Here is a 16,821-nt window from a genome sequence, read left to right on the forward strand (position 1 = left end):
TGCTGGCTGGCAGGGAAGTGAGGTCCACTCCTCAGGGATAAGCAGGAGCTGTGCCCAGTCCCTAGATAAGGAGGTTGTTTGGCTAAGGGGCCTTATCTGTGGGAGCTGAGTAGGGAGGAGAATTCGTGGTTAGGCCACTCGCGGCCTCTCAATTGCCAGATGTCAAGGCATCTCGACATCATTAACATTCAACTGTAATTTTAGGTCCTAAGCTATTGGGACAGTTAGCGTCTCATTCACAAGATCTGCAGGAATGTGAGAGACTCGCGGGGAATTGTCTCCTGAAAATCAGTATACTACATATACCATTTCCAAGACCAGATTACAGAAGGGGAAGAGAGCATTGAAGCGCATTTCTGTAACATTTCATTTATAAATACACATATTTACCACCTTCTTTTTAAAATTTTGTTTTTAGAGAGTTGTAGGACTAAAATACAGGGATAGGCAGATTTTTTTTTTCTTAAAAGGCCAGAGAGTAAATATTTTAGGTTTCCTGGGCCATACAGTTTCTGCCACAGGTAATCAAGTCTGCAATCATAGTTAGAAAGTGGCCATAGACAATGTGTGAATGAATGGGTATGGCTGTGTTTTTAATAAAGTTTTATTTAAACACAGGCAACAAGCTCATGGGCCATAGTTTGCCAACTCCTACTATAATATATCATTTTTCCTTGACTTGTGGTAAGTTTCAAGACGGGCCAGCTCCCACTCAGATAAAAAAGGGGTACAAAAGAGACATTTTGAAGGAATGTAAATCTTGGTTAAAGTCCCTCAAAGTAGGACAAGGAGGAATTCCATTGCACAATACATTGAAAAATGCTAAGGTTTATGTCCGTCCAATTATGTCCCCCGAATATAACCCATCAAGACATCTCTATTTACTCCTTCCTAAAGTCTGTACCAAATTCTTATCAGCATTGGCTCATCTGTTTATGTCTCCTCCCAGCTTTGACCATCTTCTTTATTATGTAGCTAAATTAAGTCCTGGGTTTTAGAAGAGTCTATTATTATTATTTTTGCCTGCATTGGGTCTTTGTTGCTGTGTGCCAGCTTTCTCTAGTTGCGGTGAGCAGGAGCTACTCTTTGTTGCAGTGCGTGTCTTCTCATTGCAGTGGCTCCTCTTGTTGCAGAGCATGGGCTCTAGGCATGTGGGCTTCAGTTGTTGTGGCACATGGGCTCAGTAGTTGTGGCTTGTGGGCTCTAGAGCACAGGCTCAGTAGCTGTGGCACATGGGCTTAGTTGCTCTGTAGCATGTGGGATCTTCCCAGACCAGGGCTCAAACCCGTGTCCCCTGCATTGGCAGGCAGATTCTTAACCACTGCGCCACCAGGGAAGTCCCATAGAAGAGTCTATTATTTACCCATTCTATTGATCAGCACAGCCAAACTCCAGAAACCTGGAATGCTGGGGAGGGAAATTGAGTTTGCATGTTTTTCAGCCCCACCTTCTATATTTAGGAACACTGTACATGCAAATGTTAGTAATAAAAATTTACTTTTTCCCCTGATGACAGTGTAAAAATGAAATATTATCCTAGTCAGTATCCGAGTGAGGGTTCACCAGGCATGTGAGACCTTGGAGATAATTTGATAAACTCTCATTCCAGCTCTCATTTCACAGATGAGGAAATTAATCCAGAGATGAGAAGAGGCTTGCCTTACTTATTTGCATATATCCAGGCCTCGGTATTATCTTATGAATTCCATAAGGAAATTTGGGCGCATGGGTGACATTAGGAGGCAGACTCCTCTTCCTCACCTTCCGGGTGTCACTTACCCATTTTTCCACCCCACACCACCTCACTAAGTAGGTCTGGTTTGTGCAGTTGCTGGCTTTGGTTCTAGGGATTCAAAATAAAGGAGGCATAGGTCCAGTTCTGGATGCCACCCTGCACTTACTTTCTGTGTTGTTTGGGGAAACTATTTTTCCGTATACACTATAAACTGGGGGTGACAGTTTCAGCTCTTCATTTGGATTGTTGTAAGAATTAAATGAGATACAGTACATGAAATCCTTAGAATATCACCTGGGACAAAGTTGGCCTGCAGATTTAGCTGTTACCTTTGGTACAATTAATAAAGGAACCAGAAACATAAAACTCCACTTAAAATGCAGGTGTGGCTAAGTGTTGTGAATCAGGTGAACAAAGGAGGCTTGGGGGAAGGGTGAAGGGCCCTGTCTTCTCTCAGGGGAAGTGAAGGAGGCCTTCCTGGAAGAAGTGGCTTCTGAGTCAAGAGCTGAAGGGTGGACAGGAGTTAGCAAGGCAAAGAGTGGAGGAAGAGCATTGCAGAGAGAGGAGGACATGCAAACAAAGTGTCAGAGGTCAGGGTGTGTCTAGAGGGTAAGAGGCTTAGGTTATGAAGGAGACCCGGCAATAGAAGAGTGCAGGGCGGGGGGAGGGGGTATGTGGGGACCAGCTCATAAAAGGTCTTGCTTTTCACGCACGCTTCAGGCTGGGAGGTGTGAGGGAGTGCCAGGGGAGTGACATGTACTGATTGTCACTTTATAAAGGTAATCAAGGCACCAGACTTTTGTCTAGATGAGGACAAAACTCTGGCTGAGAGATTATTTAGGAAACAGTTGTAGCAAACCAAGGGAGAAATCATGAGGCTAGACTGGGCTGTAAACACAAATGCTGACAGAGGCCCAAATGCTGACAGAGGCCCAAACGCTGCCATAACTGAATAAATCCAGCCAGGTGGGAAGTGGTGGCAGCAACGTGGAGAAATCATGCCCTGCATCAAGGGACAACCACAGCTTCAGCCTGAAGAACCAATTTTAGATTCCTTGGAGGAGAGGTTGGCAAGTGATAGATTCTTACAGCCTTTGTTTGTCTAAAAATGTATTTTGAAATCTCTGTACCTTCTGCTCAATTCTGCTGTGAATCTAGACTTGCTCTAAAAAATAAAATAAGGACATTTTCCATGAGTATAGAATTCTGACTTGACAGATTTTCTCCTTTAGCACTTTAATATCGTTGTTCCATTGCCTTCCAGATTGCATGGTTTCAGATGAGAGGTCACTTGTCATTCTTTTCTTTTTCCAATACAATATTTTTAAAAACTTTTTTATAATATCAATTTTTCTAAAATATACTTTAAGTATGTTTCCATCCAAACCTTGAACTGACATTTAAAAAAAATTTTAGATTTAATTTATTTTTTTATACAGCAGGTTCTTATTAGTCAACCATTTTATACACATCAGTGTACACATGTCAATCCCAATCGCCCAATTCATCCCACCACCCCCACCCCCACCCCCACTTTCCCCCCTTGGTGTCCATACGTTTGTTCTCTACATTTGTGTCTCAATTTCTGCCCTGCAAACCGGTTCATCTGTACCATTTTTCTAGGTTCCACATATATGCGTTAATAGACGATATTTGTTTTTCTCTTTCTGACTTACTTCACTCTGTATGACAGTCTCTAGATACATCCACGTCTCTACAAATAACTCAATTTCGTTTCTTTTTATGGCTGAGTAATATTCCATTGTATATATGAACCACATCTTCTTTATCCATTCATCTGTTTATGGGCATTTAGGTTGCTTCCATGACCTGGCTATTGTAAATAGTGCTGCAATGAACATTGGGGTGCATGTGTCTTTTTCAATTTTGGTTTTCTCTGGGTATATGCCCAGTAGTGGGATTGCTGGGTCATATGGTAATTCTATTTTTAGTTGTTTAAAGAACCTCCATACTGTTCTCCACAGTGGCTGTATCAATTTACATTCCCACCAACAGTGCAAGAGTGTTCCTTTTTCTCCACACCCTCTCCAGCATTTGTTCCTTGTAGATTTTCTGATGATGCCCATTCGAACTGGTGTGAGGTGATACCTCACTGTAGTTTTGATTTGCATTTCTCTAATAATTAGTGATGTTGAGCAGCTTTTCATGTGCTTTTTGACCATCTGTATGTTTTCTTTGGAGAAATGTCTACTTAGGTCTTCTGCCCATTTTTGGATTGGGTTGTTTGTTTTTTTAATATTGAGCTGCACGAGCTATTTATATATTTTGGAGATTAATCCTTTGTCCGTTGATTCGTTTGCAAATATTTTCTCCCATTCTGAGGGTGGGTTTTTCATCTTGTTTATGGTTTCCTTTGCAGTGCAACAGTTTTTAAGTTTCATTAGGTCCCATTCGTTTATTTTTGTTTTTATTTCCATTACTCTAGGAGGTGGATCAAAAAAGATCTTGCTGTGATTTATGTCAAAGAGTGTTCATCCTATGTTTTCCTCTAAGAGTTTTATAGTGTCTGGCCTTACATCTAGGTCTTTAATCCATTTTGAGTTTATTTTTGTGTAGGGTGTTAGGGAGTGTTCTAATTTCATTCTTTTACATGTAGCTGTCCAGTTTTCCCAGCACCACTTACTGAAGAGACTGTCTTTTCTCCATTGTATATCCTTGCCTCCTTTGTCATAGATTAGTTGACCATAGGTTTGTGGGTTTATCTCTGGGCTTTCTATCCTGTTCCATTGATCTGTATTTCTGTTTTTGTGCCAGTACCATATTGTCTTGATTACTGTCGCTTTGTAGTATAGTCTGAAGTCAGGGAGTCTGATTCCTCCACCTCTGTGTTTTTCCTTCAAGACCACTTTGGATATTCGGGGTCTTTTGTATCTCCATACAAATTTTAAGATTTTTTGCTCTAGTTCTGTGAAAAATGCCACTAGTAGTTTGATAGGGATTGCATTGAATCTGTAGATTGCTTTGGGTAGTATAGTCATTTTCACAATGTTGATTCTTCCAATCCAAGAACATGGTATATCTCTCCATCTGTTGGTATCATCTTTAATTTCTTTCATCAGTGTCTTATAATTTTCTGCATACAGGTCTTTTGTCTCCCTAGGGAGGTTTATTCCTAGGTATTTTATTCTTTTTGTTGCAATGGTAAATGGGAGTGTTTCCTTAATTTCTCTTTCAGATTTTTCATCATTACTGTATAGGAATGCAAGTGATTTCTGTGTATTTTGTATCCTGCAACTTTACCAAATTCATCGATTAGCTCTAGTAGTTTTCTGGTGGCATCTTTAGGATTCTCTATGTATAGTATCATGTCATCTGCAAACAGTAACAGTTTTAATTTTTCTTTTACAGTTTGTATTCCTTTTATTTCTTTTTCTTCTCTGATTGCCGTGGCTAGGACTTCCAAAACTATGTTGAATAATAGCGGCAAGAGTGGACATGCTTGTCTTGTTCCTGATCTTGGTGGAAATGGTTTCAGTTTTTCACCATTGAGAATGATGTTTGCTGTGGGTTGGTCATATATGGCCTTTATTATGTTGAGGTAAATTCCCTATATGTCTACTTTCTGGAGAGGTTTTATCATAAATGAGTGTTGAATTTTGTCAAAAGCTTTTTCTGCATCTATTGAGATGATCGTATGGTTTTTATTCTTCAATTTGTTAATATGGTGTATCACATTGATTGATTTGCATATACTGAAGATTCCTTGCATATATGGGATAAATCCCACTTGATCACGGTGTATGATGCTTTTAATGTGTTGCTGGATTCTGTTTGCTAGTATTTTGTTGAGGATTTTTACATCTATATTCATCAATGATACTGGTCTGTAATTTTTTTTTTGTAGTATCTTTGGTTCTGGTATCAGGGTGATGGTGGTGTCATAGAATGAGTTTGGGAGGGTTCCTTCCTCTGCAATTTTTTGGAAGACTTTGAGAAGGATGGGTGTTAGCTCTTCTCTAAATGTTTGATAGAATTCACCTGAGAAGCCATCAGGTTCTGGAATTTTGTTTTTTGGAAGATTTTGTTTGTTTGTTTGTTTTCTGGAAGATTTTAAATCACAGTTTCAATTTCAGTGCTTGTGATTGGTCTGTTCATGTTTTCTATTTCTTCCTCGTTCATTCTTGGAAGGCTTTGTCCATTTATTCCAGGTTGTCCATTTTATTGGCATAGAGTTGCTTGTAGTAATCTCTCATGATCCTTTGTATTTCTGCAGTGTCTGTTGTTACTTCTCCTTTTTCATTTCTAATTTTATTGATTTGAGTCCTCTCCCTCTTTTTCTTGATGAGTCTGGCTAATGGTTTATCAATGTTGTTTATCTTCTCAAAGAACCAGCTTTTAGTTGTATTGATCTTTGCTATTGTTTTCTTTGTTTCTATTTCATTTATCTCTGTTCTGATCTTTATGATTTCTTTCCTTCTGCTAACTTTGGGTTTTGTTTGTTCTTCTTTCTCTAGTTCCTTTAGGTGTAAGGTTAGATTGTTTATTTGAGATTTTTCTTGTTTCTTGAGGTATGCTTGTATAGCTATAAACTTCCCTCTTAGAACTGTTTTGCCACATTGCATAGGTTTTGGATTGTCTGGTTTTCATTATCATTTGTTTCTAGGTATATTTTTATTTCCTCTTTGGTTTCTTCAGTGATCTCTTTGTTATTTAGTAACGTATTGTTTAACCTCCATGTGTTTGTGTTTTTTACATTTTTTCCCTGTTATTGATTTCTAATCTCAAAGCGTTGTGGTCAGAAAAGATGCTTGATATGATTGCAATTTTCTTAAATTTACTGAGGCTTGATTTGTGACCCAAGATGTGATCTATCCTGGAGAATGTTCCGTGCGCACTTGAGAAGAAAGTGTAATATGCTGGTTTTGGATGGAATGTCATATAGATATCAATTAAGTCTATCTGGTCTAGAGTGTCATTTAAAGCTTGTGTTTCCTTATTAATTTTCTGTTTGGCTGTTCTGTCCATTGGTGTCAGGGAGGTGTTAAAGTCCCCCACTATTATTGTGTTACTGTTGATTTCCTCTTTTATAGCTGTTAGCAGTTGCCTTATGTATTGAGGCGCTCCTACGTTGGGTGCATATATAATTGTTATATCTTCTTCTTGGATTGATCCCTTGATCATTATTTAGTGTCCGTCCTTGTCTCTTGTCACATTCTTTATTTTAAAGTCTATTTTATCTGATATGAGAATTGCTACTCCAGCTTTCTTTTGATTTCCATTTGCATGGAATATCTTTTTCCATCCCTTCACTTTCAGTCTGTATGTGTCCCTAGGTCTGAAGTGGGTCTCTTTTAGACAGCATATATATGGATCTTGTTTTTGTAACCATTCAGCCAGTCTATGTCTTTTGGTTGGAGCATTTAATCCATTCACGTTTAAGGTAATTATCGATATGTGTGTTCCTATGACCATTTTCTTAATTGTTTTGGGTTTGTTTTTGTAGGTCCTTTTCTTCTCTTGTGTTTCCCACTTACAGAAGTTCCTTTAGCATTTGTTGTAGAGCTGGTTTGGTGGTGCTGAATTCTCTTAGCTTTTGCTTGTCTGTAAAGCTTTTGATTTCTCCATCGAATCTGAATGAGATCCTTGTCAGGTAGAGTAATCTTGGTTGTAGGTTCTTCCATTTCATCACTTTAAGTATATCATGCCACTCCCTTCTGGCTTGTAGAGTTTCTGCTGAGAAATCAGCTGTTAACCTTATGGGAGTTCATTTGTACATTATTTGTCATTTTCCCCTTGATGCGTTCTACAATTTTTCTTTGTTTTTAATTTTTACCAATTTGATTACTATGTGTCTTGGCATGTTTCTCCTTGGGTTTATCCTGTATGGGACTCACTGTGCTTCCTGGACTTGGGTGGCTATTTCCTTTCCCATGTTAGGGAAGTTTTCAGCTATAATCTCTTCAAATATTTTCTCGGGTCCTTTCTCTCTCTCTTCTCCTTCTGGGACCCCTATAATGCGAATGTTGTTGCATTTAATGTTGTCCCAGAGGTCTCTTAGGCTGTCTTCATTTCTTTTCATTCTTTTTTCTTTATTCTGTTCCGCAGCAGTGAATTCCACCATTCTGTCTTCCAGGTCACTTATCCGTTCTTCTGCCTCAGTTATTCTGCTATTGATTCCTTCTAGTGTAGTTTTCATTTCAGTTATTGTACTGTTCATCTCTGTTTGTTTGTTCTTTAATTCTTCTAGTTCTTTGTTGATAATTTCTTGCATCTTCTCAATCTTTGCCTCTATTCATTTTCCGAGGTCCTGGATCATCTTCACTATCATTATTCTGAATTCTTTTTCTGGAAGGTTGCCTATCTTCACTTCGTTTAGTTGTTTTTCTGGGGTTTTATCTTGTTCCTTCATCTGGTACATAGCCCTCTGCCTTTTCGTCTTGTCTATCTTTCTGTGAATGTGGTTTTTGTTCCATAGGCTGCAGGATTGTAGTTCTTCTTGCTTCTGCTGTCTGCCCTCTGGTGGATGAGGCTATCTAAGAGGCTTGTGTAAATTTCCTGATGGGAGGGACTGGTGGTGGGTAGAGCTGGGTGTTGCTCTGGTGGGCAGAGCTCAGTAAAACTTTAACCTGCTTGTTTGCTGATGGGTGGGGCTGGGACCCCTCCTTGTTGGTTGTTTGGCCTGAGGTGACCGAACACTGGAGTCTTCCTGGGCTCTTTGGTGGGGCTAATGACAGACTCTGGGAGGGCTTACACCAAGGAGTAACCAACTTCCCAGAACTTCTGCTGCCAGTGTCCTTGTCCTTGTCCTCACGGTGAGACAGAGCCACTCCCCGCCTCTGCAGGCAACCCTCCAACACTAGCAGGTAGGTCTGGTTCAGTCTCCTATGGGGTCACTGCTCCTTCCCCCGGGTCCCGATGCACACAGTACTTTGTGTGTGCCCTCCAAGAGCGGAGTCTCTGTCTCCCCCAGTCCTGTCGATGTCCTGCAATCAAATCCTGCTAGCCTTCAGAGTCTGGTTCTCTAGGAATTCCTCCTCCCGTTGCCAGACCCGCAGGTTGGGAAGCCTGACGTGGGACTCAGAACCTTCACTCCAGTGGGGTGACTTCTGTGGTATAAGTGTTCTCCAGTTTGTGAGTCACCCTCCCAGCAGTTATGGGATTTGATTTTATGGTGATTGCGCCCCTCCTACAATCTCATTGTGGCTTCTCATCTGTCTTTGGATGGGGGGTATATTTTTGGTGAGTTCCAGTGTTTTCCTGTCAATGATTGTTTAGCAGTGATTAGCAGTGATTCCAGTGTTCTTGCAAAAGGGAGTGAGAGCACTTCCTTCTACTCCGCCATCTTGAGCCAGCCTCCGACTCACTTGTCATTCTTAATATGCTCCTTTGTAATTCAGTGTGTCTTTCTGCCAGTTGCTGTAAAAACATTTTAAAATTACTGATTTTCAACAATTTGATCATGCTGTGCCTTTATGTGGTTTTCTTTATCTTGCTTGGTATTCACTGAGCTTCTAGGATATATGAGTTTATATTTGTCAGCAAATTTACAAAAAATTTGGCCATTATTTTTTCAAATCCTTTTTCTTGCCCCAATATTTTCTTCCCCTCCTACTGGTACACTAATTACATGTATGTTAGTCTGCTGACACTGTCTCACGGGCCACTGAGGTTCTGTTCCTTTTTATTTCAGTCCTCTTTCTCTCTATGCCCCAGTTTGGAGAGCTTGTACTGCAGTGACTTCAAATAAATCAGCCATTTCTTCTAAAGTATCTAATCTAATTAGAATTTTTCATTTCAGATATTGTAGTTTTCATGCCTAGAATTTCCACCTGGTTCATTTTTAGTTTCCATTTCTCTGTGCAGATTTTAAAATGTGTTCCCTTCTTATATTTCTCTTTAAGTAGTTGAACATTTTAATGCAGTATCTGGTCTGATTCTATTCTCTGTTATTTCCAGTGCTTAAGGTCCTGCTTCTTCACACACCTAGTAAGTTTTGAGTTTGTGTTGAACATTATGAATGCTATGTCATGTGTCTGGATTTTGTTGACTTCCTTAACAAAATGCTGAGTTTCGTTCTGTTAGGCAGTCACTTTACTTACAGATTAACTTGATCTTTTAGGACTTGTTTTAAAGTTTTGTTAGAAGGGGTATAAAGTGGCTTTACTCTAGAACAAGATCAAGCCTACTCTTATGGCATGTTATGGACTGAATGTTTGTGCCCCCCTCACATTCATATGTGGAAGCCATACCCCCCAATGTGATGCTATTAGGAGGTAGGGACTTTGGGAGGTAATTAGGGTTGGAAAAGGTCATGAGGATGGATCCCCCATGATGGGGTTAGTGGTCTTATAGAAAGAGACAGCAGGGAACTTACCCTTTCTCCACCAGGTGAGCACACATTGAGAAGGCCACCATCTGCAAGCCAGGAAGAGAGCCCTCACCAGAACCCTACCCTGCAGCCACCCTGATAATGAATTTCCAGCTACCAGAACTGTGAGAAACCAATGTTGGTTGTTTAACCCATCTCCCTGTGGTATTTCGTTATGGCCACCCAAGCTGACTAAGACATGGCGTGGTCATTCTATGTCCCTACTCAGTGCTTGGACAGCCAACAAGCCTTCCCCTGTGGCTTGTCAGAACTCATGTGAATCAGGCTGCTGACAGCCCCGTCTCCTTGGTGTGTGTTCCTTCCTGGGAGCTGTTTCTTCCTGGCCTTGTGTGTGTGGCGGCTTAGCATCTGACTAAACCCCAGGGAGTCCCCAGCCCTGTTTAAGGTGTCCCTCTCCTCCGGCCCCCACCCTGGAAACCCATCACCCCGTGGCCTCTGATTCCACCCTCTGTCCCTCAGCCCAATGAGCCTCTGATGCTCTGTGGCCAGACTGTGTTTCTAGACAGAAAACCAGGTGACCTTGGGCCTCCCCACACTACTTCCCTTTCTGTCCCACACAGCCTGTTGCTCAGCATTTGTAAATGGTTATTCCACATAAGTTTAGAGTTACTTATGGCAGGAGGAAGAGTCTGGTACCAGTACCTCCATAATAATCAGAAGTAGACTGACATGGGTGACCTCTAAGGGACCCCACATTTGGCTTCTGTTTCCTGTGAGAACTGATAGGTAACATCACTACAAAGAAGAATTGCAATCCCACTAGGCGTGGGATGGGTCTGAGACTGAGCGCTCCTGTGGCAGCACCAGCTAGCGCAGCAGGTGGGGTGGGAGGGCCTGGAGATGGTCAACAGATGGGTACTCCTGGGGGTGATAAGACAGGGGGGGAGCAGGTGGAGTGGGGACCGCGGGAACCAGGCTGGAGAAGGAGGGGAGGGGGAGATGCAGACGGTACAGTGCTCAGAGGGGAAGCCGAGGGGTTAAGGGACTGGAGGGTTTAGGAGTAACGAGGAAGCAGTAGAAGCTTAGACATCCTGAACAGAAAGGACATTTGCATGTCCTCTTTCAGAGGTGGAGTACGGGTTCTGAGTGTGGCCATGGGAGGGGTGGCAGAGTGGAGGAGGGATGGAAGTTCCCAGAGGTGAGGAGGAAATAAAAACCTGAGCTCCTGTGGCTTTGGGTGAGATGTCCCTGGAGTGCTGAACCCACCCAGGATGTCACACATCTTGCTGTGACAAGGGACACAGCGAGCGCGGTGCCAAACCCTTAACGAGGAGCAGGGTGACAGCCAGCTGATGACGGTGGGGCAGGAGCCTTGAAGGTGGTACAGTCACAGCTGCGATTCCTAGGAGCATGGTGACACTGGGGCTCAAGGTCAATGTCCAACCCCCAGCCTGAGCCCAACGCAGCTTAGAGGTTGTGCCGTGCACAGAGCTCCACGTTCAGGTGGGTGCCACTCATACTGTAGACACTGTATCTAACGTAATGACTTCCCCACAGTGGAAGTAAATTGTCTTGAAGAAAATGTGCCTTTTTCTAAAAGCACTAAAATACCATGTGGGCGGATGGTGCCCTGGATGGGGGCCTGAGCACCTCCACCTGAGATGCATGCAAGAGGAACATCGCAGGGAAGATGCAGGCTTCCGTTAGGGCCAGAGCAGGTCAGAGACCAAGGGGCTGATAAGCCGTCTCTTTGGCATGGATCAGGCGGTTTTGGTGGGAATCCCGGAAGGGCCAGGAGGGCGCAGTGGGAAGTCGGGCCAAGGGGGAGGAAGCAAGAGGAAAGTGGAGGTGAGAATCTGGGGGAAGAGGGAGGACTTGGGGCCCTATGTCCTGGTGGTGACTAAGAGTGACAGGGACGCAGTGTGGAAAGGTGACTTTCTCAAGGTTTGCAAAGATAGAGTCATGGTGGTTGCTCAGTGGGGGAATAGGCAGGTCTGGGGCGGCTGGAGCTGGATCTGGCAGAAGCCCTGAGCTCCCCAGACTCTGAGGACCCAGGGTTTCCGATTCCATGCATCTCTGGGTTCCTGGCTGCTCAAGCCGTGCTGGACAGATTGGTGGCTCCTGGAAGTCCCCCAGAGTAGGGAGTTTACGATCCTCTCTTTCCTCCACATTCCCCTTCGTGTGTTGTGTGTCTCATCTCCACTTTTCTTTTCTCTCTTTGGGTCCCATCCACAGGGTCTTTTCCCCGGAGCATCTTATCCTGGGCATAGGCTGGCTTACAGGTGCCATCTTTTAGGCAACACAGACAGTTCCCATGGAAGAAAAACATGACACACTTCAGGCTTTGCTAAAACGAACTTGTTACTTCTACACTCATCTGGGGCCATTCCGTATGCCCGGACAGCTTCATCTCCACGAAGAGCAGCCCCCTCCCCAAAACAGAGACAAGGAGATACAGACAGGGGCTGAGAGAGGGGTCTGCAGCCCTGAAGGAGGGTCTCCTGCCTTCCTCGGAGACCCTCCCATTCCTGGAGGAGGGGTCTTCTCTCTGTCCACGGCTGGCCTGGTCATTTCCCCCAGTAGCCTTGGGCCCAATATTTTAAAATTCCTGTGGTAGCCAAGTACTTTATCAGGAGAAATACATGACTTCTCCCTTCCTGGGTGGGACCCTGTGAGTACCCAGCGCCACACGTGCACGTGGCCCATCTTCCATGTTGGCATCCTGGCATGACCTGGCTCCCTGCCTGGGTCGGGGGAAGCCTGGCTGTGCTCCGGGAGCCCGGAGGCCTGCTCTGTCGCCACTTGGCACTTCAGCCAAGCTACCTCAGCTCCTTTTCCTAACAAAGGTTCCAAAGTGTCAGTGCCATGGGGAGAGAGGGGGTTATCTTGCTTACTGAGCAAACAGAGAGAAGCTTATAAAACAACCCCCCGCAGTGGGGAGCGTGCACTCTTCCAGCGTCCCTGGGATGCAGCTGAGCATGGGCATGGGAGCCCGCTGCACCCGGCTCCTGGCTGCGCTCCTTCTGCTAGGGCTCTGTGCCCTGGGGGGGGCCCAGAAACCTGGTAAGCGAGGGCTCAGGTCCTCGAGGGGCCGTGGGGACCATTCGGACCAGCGAGCCTGGGGAGGCCTCTAGTGCCCCGAGCGCAGGGAGGGCATGAGAGGTCCTTGTTTTCTGCCCCTCGGGGTGTCTCTGTTCCTGTTAGTTTCCCTCAAAGAGAAAATGCAGGTGATGAGTTAACTTGAGAAGGGAAGCAGGTGGGAAGGTGTCCTGAGGTTTGGGACGCTAGCCACACAGCCAGCTCCTGTGTGCATCCCCCCGCTTCCCCGCCACTCAGGAAGGGCAGTAGGGGGGCATTGGAGGGGGGTGAGACCTCCCAGGAGGGCCCCCTTCAGGATCAGTAGGATGGCCTCAGGCTCAGGTGGGCGGGGGCTCCAGGAGAGGCTGGGTGGGAGGCCCACTAAGGGCTCCTAGGGGTCCGGCCTTGCCCACTTTCATCCCGATCTGGGCCTGAGTGCATCTGTCCACCCTCTTGCCAGAAGGTTTTATTTTTAAACTAAGAAAACCCTTTCAGCTAAGCCCTGTCAGTTCCTCTGAAGGACACTGGCTGGTTCAAATACGACCAAGATAAGACGGCCTTTCCCAGGGTGGGAGTGGCACTGCTGGGGGGTCCCGGATGTGCCCGGGGGCTGGGGGCAGGTGTGGGGGGCTGGCTGAGCCAGGGCCTCTCCGCAGATCCCTGCCAATGCTCACGCGTGAGCACCAAGAACAGGTTGAACTGCGGCTTCCCGGGCATCTCCAGGGACCAGTGCTTCTCCGCCAGCTGCTGCTTCGACTCCAGCATCCCCGGGGTCCCCTGGTGTTTCAAGCCCCTCCCCAAGGAAGGTAACGTCCAGGAGAGCTGGGACCTCCTCCTGTGCCCCGGGTGGGCTTCTGTGACCTGGCTTCTTAGGGCTCCAACACCACCTGGGCCAGCTCCAGGGAAGGGAAAATGTGCCCCCCCCATGTCCACACTGGACCCCAAGGGCCAGCCGTTTGCCATTTTGGGGAGCCTTGTTGGAATACGTTTTACAGTATTTGAAAAAAAACAATTCTGAGGCCCCTCTTCGCTGTGGCTCCTGAAGAAGCTTCTAAGGGGCATGAGGCATTAAAATCAGGGCATTATTAGCATAGCTGCAAACAGACCCCAAATGTTAAGAAATTCACTTAAGTCTTCTTGAGTTACCTTTTGAGAGTGAGTTTTGTGCCTGTGCATATTATCAATTTAGAAAGTCTCCGACTCCAAAGCGTGCACACAAAAAAGTCTGTGTGCGAAGCTGATCCGTGTGTGTAGAACTGAACACCCTGGCCTCCCGTCCACAGCCCCCGAGGCTGCCGGTCAGAGGCTCCCGGGTTCCGGGGGAAACAGGCCCGATGGTTGGCTGTTGGTTGGTTGTAGCCAGGCCTCTCCCGGTAGTGGAAGCACCGCTGGGTTTCAATTCTTTGGTCTAATGCTTTACATCCTTAAAGGGTCCCCACAGGAGGTACGGTGGACCACCCCGCTTTACAGAGCAATGTCAAGTCCAGGGAGGTGAGATGATTTTCCCTCCAGACATTCTGACTTTTGGCATCAGGAGGAAGGGGTGCCCACCTGCTGGCGCCCACTCTTAGCCCAGGGGTGACAGTCTCAGAAGCCCCTCATGCTACCCCGAGCCTGTGAGCCCAGCGGCACCCCCCTGGGAGGATGGAATGGACGTGTCTGGTTAGCTAGCTGGCCTAACTGAGTCCCCTTGTCGTCCCCAAATCCGGTGGCACGCGGCAGAGTTGGAGGAGTGTGTCATGGAGGTCTCGGCGCGCAAGAACTGCGGCTACCCAGGCATCAGCCCCGAGGAGTGCGCCTCTAGGAAGTGCTGCTTCTCCGACACCATCCCCCAAGTGCCCTGGTGCTTCTTCCCGCTCTCCGTGCAAGGTAACGTCCAGTTCCTGGACAAGGATGGTTCTCGAGGGCAGTGGGAGCTGGGGCAGGGGAGGTCCTAGGCTGGGCAGGATGCCTGATGCCATCCCGGCCAGGCCCCTGGACCCAGTGGGTGACCAGTTCAGGAAAAAGTGTCCTCGTGTAGGAAGCCACCTTTATTGTGAACCAGCTCAAAAGGCAATCCCAGAATGTTCTCAACAACGACAGCTTCTTTTTAATAAGTTAAGCCCTCCAGCCTTCCCACTGTGGCTTTCGGATGGTTGCAGAAAGCATCCCTTTCTCAGCCGCACCCCCAGGTCCCAGCACAGTGGGGTGGTATCACTATTTTGGGTGCTTTGAATGCCACGTGCTGTGCTGGGCATAGTGAGAGGGACCCAGAGTGAAGCAGATGTGGTCTCTTCTCTCGTGGACCCCACAGTTCTCTCCCGTGACCACGAGTGACAGGTCCTGCCCCAGCGCCAGTCCCAAGAGAGCCCATCTCCCCTCCCCCGCCACCCCTCAGTTACAGTGTGTCCCTGACACTGAGTTTGATAAGATCAAGGAAAGACCGGGTATTCCAAAAGATGGGAAGAATGCACTGATCCTTGAAGGATGCCTCTTCCCATTTTGAGAACATCAGTGTGCTCTAAAGAGCATGGCCTTTACTTTCAGAAATTTCCAAGTGATTTTTTTGTGTGACCTAAGTGTCTACCTGGAAAATTACCAGTTACCTGGGGAGAATGGACTCCCAGAGGGCATCTGGCCCCAGGGGACTGTGCCCCGCAGGCAGCTCCTTCTCCAGCAGGGACGGCTGGACTAAGGGCTATAGTCCAGTGAACCCACGGGGCCATCTAGCTCAGGCACCCTGGCTCTCTGACATGCTCACCAACAATGTCACGTTTAAATTTCTAGACTGTCATTATTAAGAGTCAGTGGCTTCAGAGAACCCCTCAGGCTCCTTGGATGTCCTGAAACTAAAGAAGAACATGCATCATCTTATGGTTTCAGATTTCATGCTTCCCGAATTCCTGGGTTTTCTTAATCTGCTTTTTATCCTTTTCAATGGCTTCACATGCAATTTCTTCAAATAAAGAAAACACTAAAAATCTGCTAAATTTCATTTTGGCTTCATTGACACAGAGGTGGCAATAGCAGTGTGTGTGTGTGTGTGTGTGTGTGTGAGAGAGAGAGAGAGAGAGAGAGAGAGAAAGGTTGAGAGTACGAGTGTGTGTATAATTCTAAGATTCTTTCATTTGCTAGAAGAGCAAGAATTCATCTAATACATTCAGGCTACCCTGACCGTGAAAAAGTATTGCATGTAAGGAATTTCAGAATCCATGATCCCTTTATAACTCTCGTACTAAATCACTGTATTAAAATTCAAATGACTTTACCCCAAAAAACATACTAAAAATTATATGCTGCTCTTGGAGCAACATATAATTTCAGATTGCAATTACAAAACGGCTTTGCTTTTACAAATGCATCACTGAGCACTTGCTTTTGAAATTCGTGCCAGGAACCCAAATACCTCTTCCAAAGGTGAGTCAGGGCTTGTGCCAGATTAGCTCCTATGAGTTCTCCCCTAGGCTTGGGAGCGCACGGCTGCAGCATCCATCGTGTTGCGATTTGAAAGCTGTTCCAAAGAGGTAGTTGACAGCTTCCATCAAGCCTTTTATGAAGCGTGCGGGAAAGTCGTTGCGTGAAAGATATTTCAGGCATCTGGGTGAAGGGGTCCTGGCATTCTTCGGCTCAAGGGTGGAAGTGCAGGCGGGTGACCCCAGGCCAGACTTTCTGTGGCCTGTCCCTCCTCCCTAACCCTCCTCCAGCACGGGGCCTATGGTCACTCTGGAAACCCAGGGCC

General features: G+C 45.8%; 1 protein-coding gene across 1 annotated transcript; it reads left to right on the forward strand.

The window, feature by feature from the left end:
• The first annotated feature begins 13,003 nt into the window (after positions 1-13,003).
• On the forward strand, positions 13,004-15,160 carry TFF2 (trefoil factor 2). The gene is made up of 3 exons (XM_030760856.2): positions 13,004-13,088; positions 13,760-13,909; positions 14,826-15,160. The coding sequence occupies exons 1-3, from the start codon at positions 13,004-13,006 to the stop codon at positions 15,038-15,040; spliced, it is 450 nt and encodes a 149-aa protein (XP_030616716.2). The 3' UTR covers positions 15,041-15,160.
• The last annotated feature ends 1,661 nt before the right edge of the window (positions 15,161-16,821 follow it).

Source organism: Delphinapterus leucas, chromosome 4 (assembly GCF_059928025.1).
Source record: "Delphinapterus leucas isolate spDelLeu-1000000601 "Yukka" chromosome 4, BTC_Dleu_Yukka2, whole genome shotgun sequence".
In the NCBI taxonomy this organism is placed as follows: domain Eukaryota; kingdom Metazoa; phylum Chordata; class Mammalia; order Artiodactyla; family Monodontidae; genus Delphinapterus; species Delphinapterus leucas.

Bases quoted from the DNA above. Each gene is read 5' to 3' on its own strand.
- TFF2 (XM_030760856.2), top strand. From the start codon at position 13,004: ATGGGCATGGGAGCCCGCTGCACCCGGCTCCTGGCTGCGCTCCTTCTG. The intron at 13,089-13,759 runs GTAAGCGAGGGC...GCCTCTCCGCAG, and splicing joins GGGGGGGGCCCAGAAACCTG to ATCCCTGCCAATGCTCACGC. The intron at 13,910-14,825 runs GTAACGTCCAGG...GGCACGCGGCAG, and splicing joins CAAGCCCCTCCCCAAGGAAG to AGTTGGAGGAGTGTGTCATG.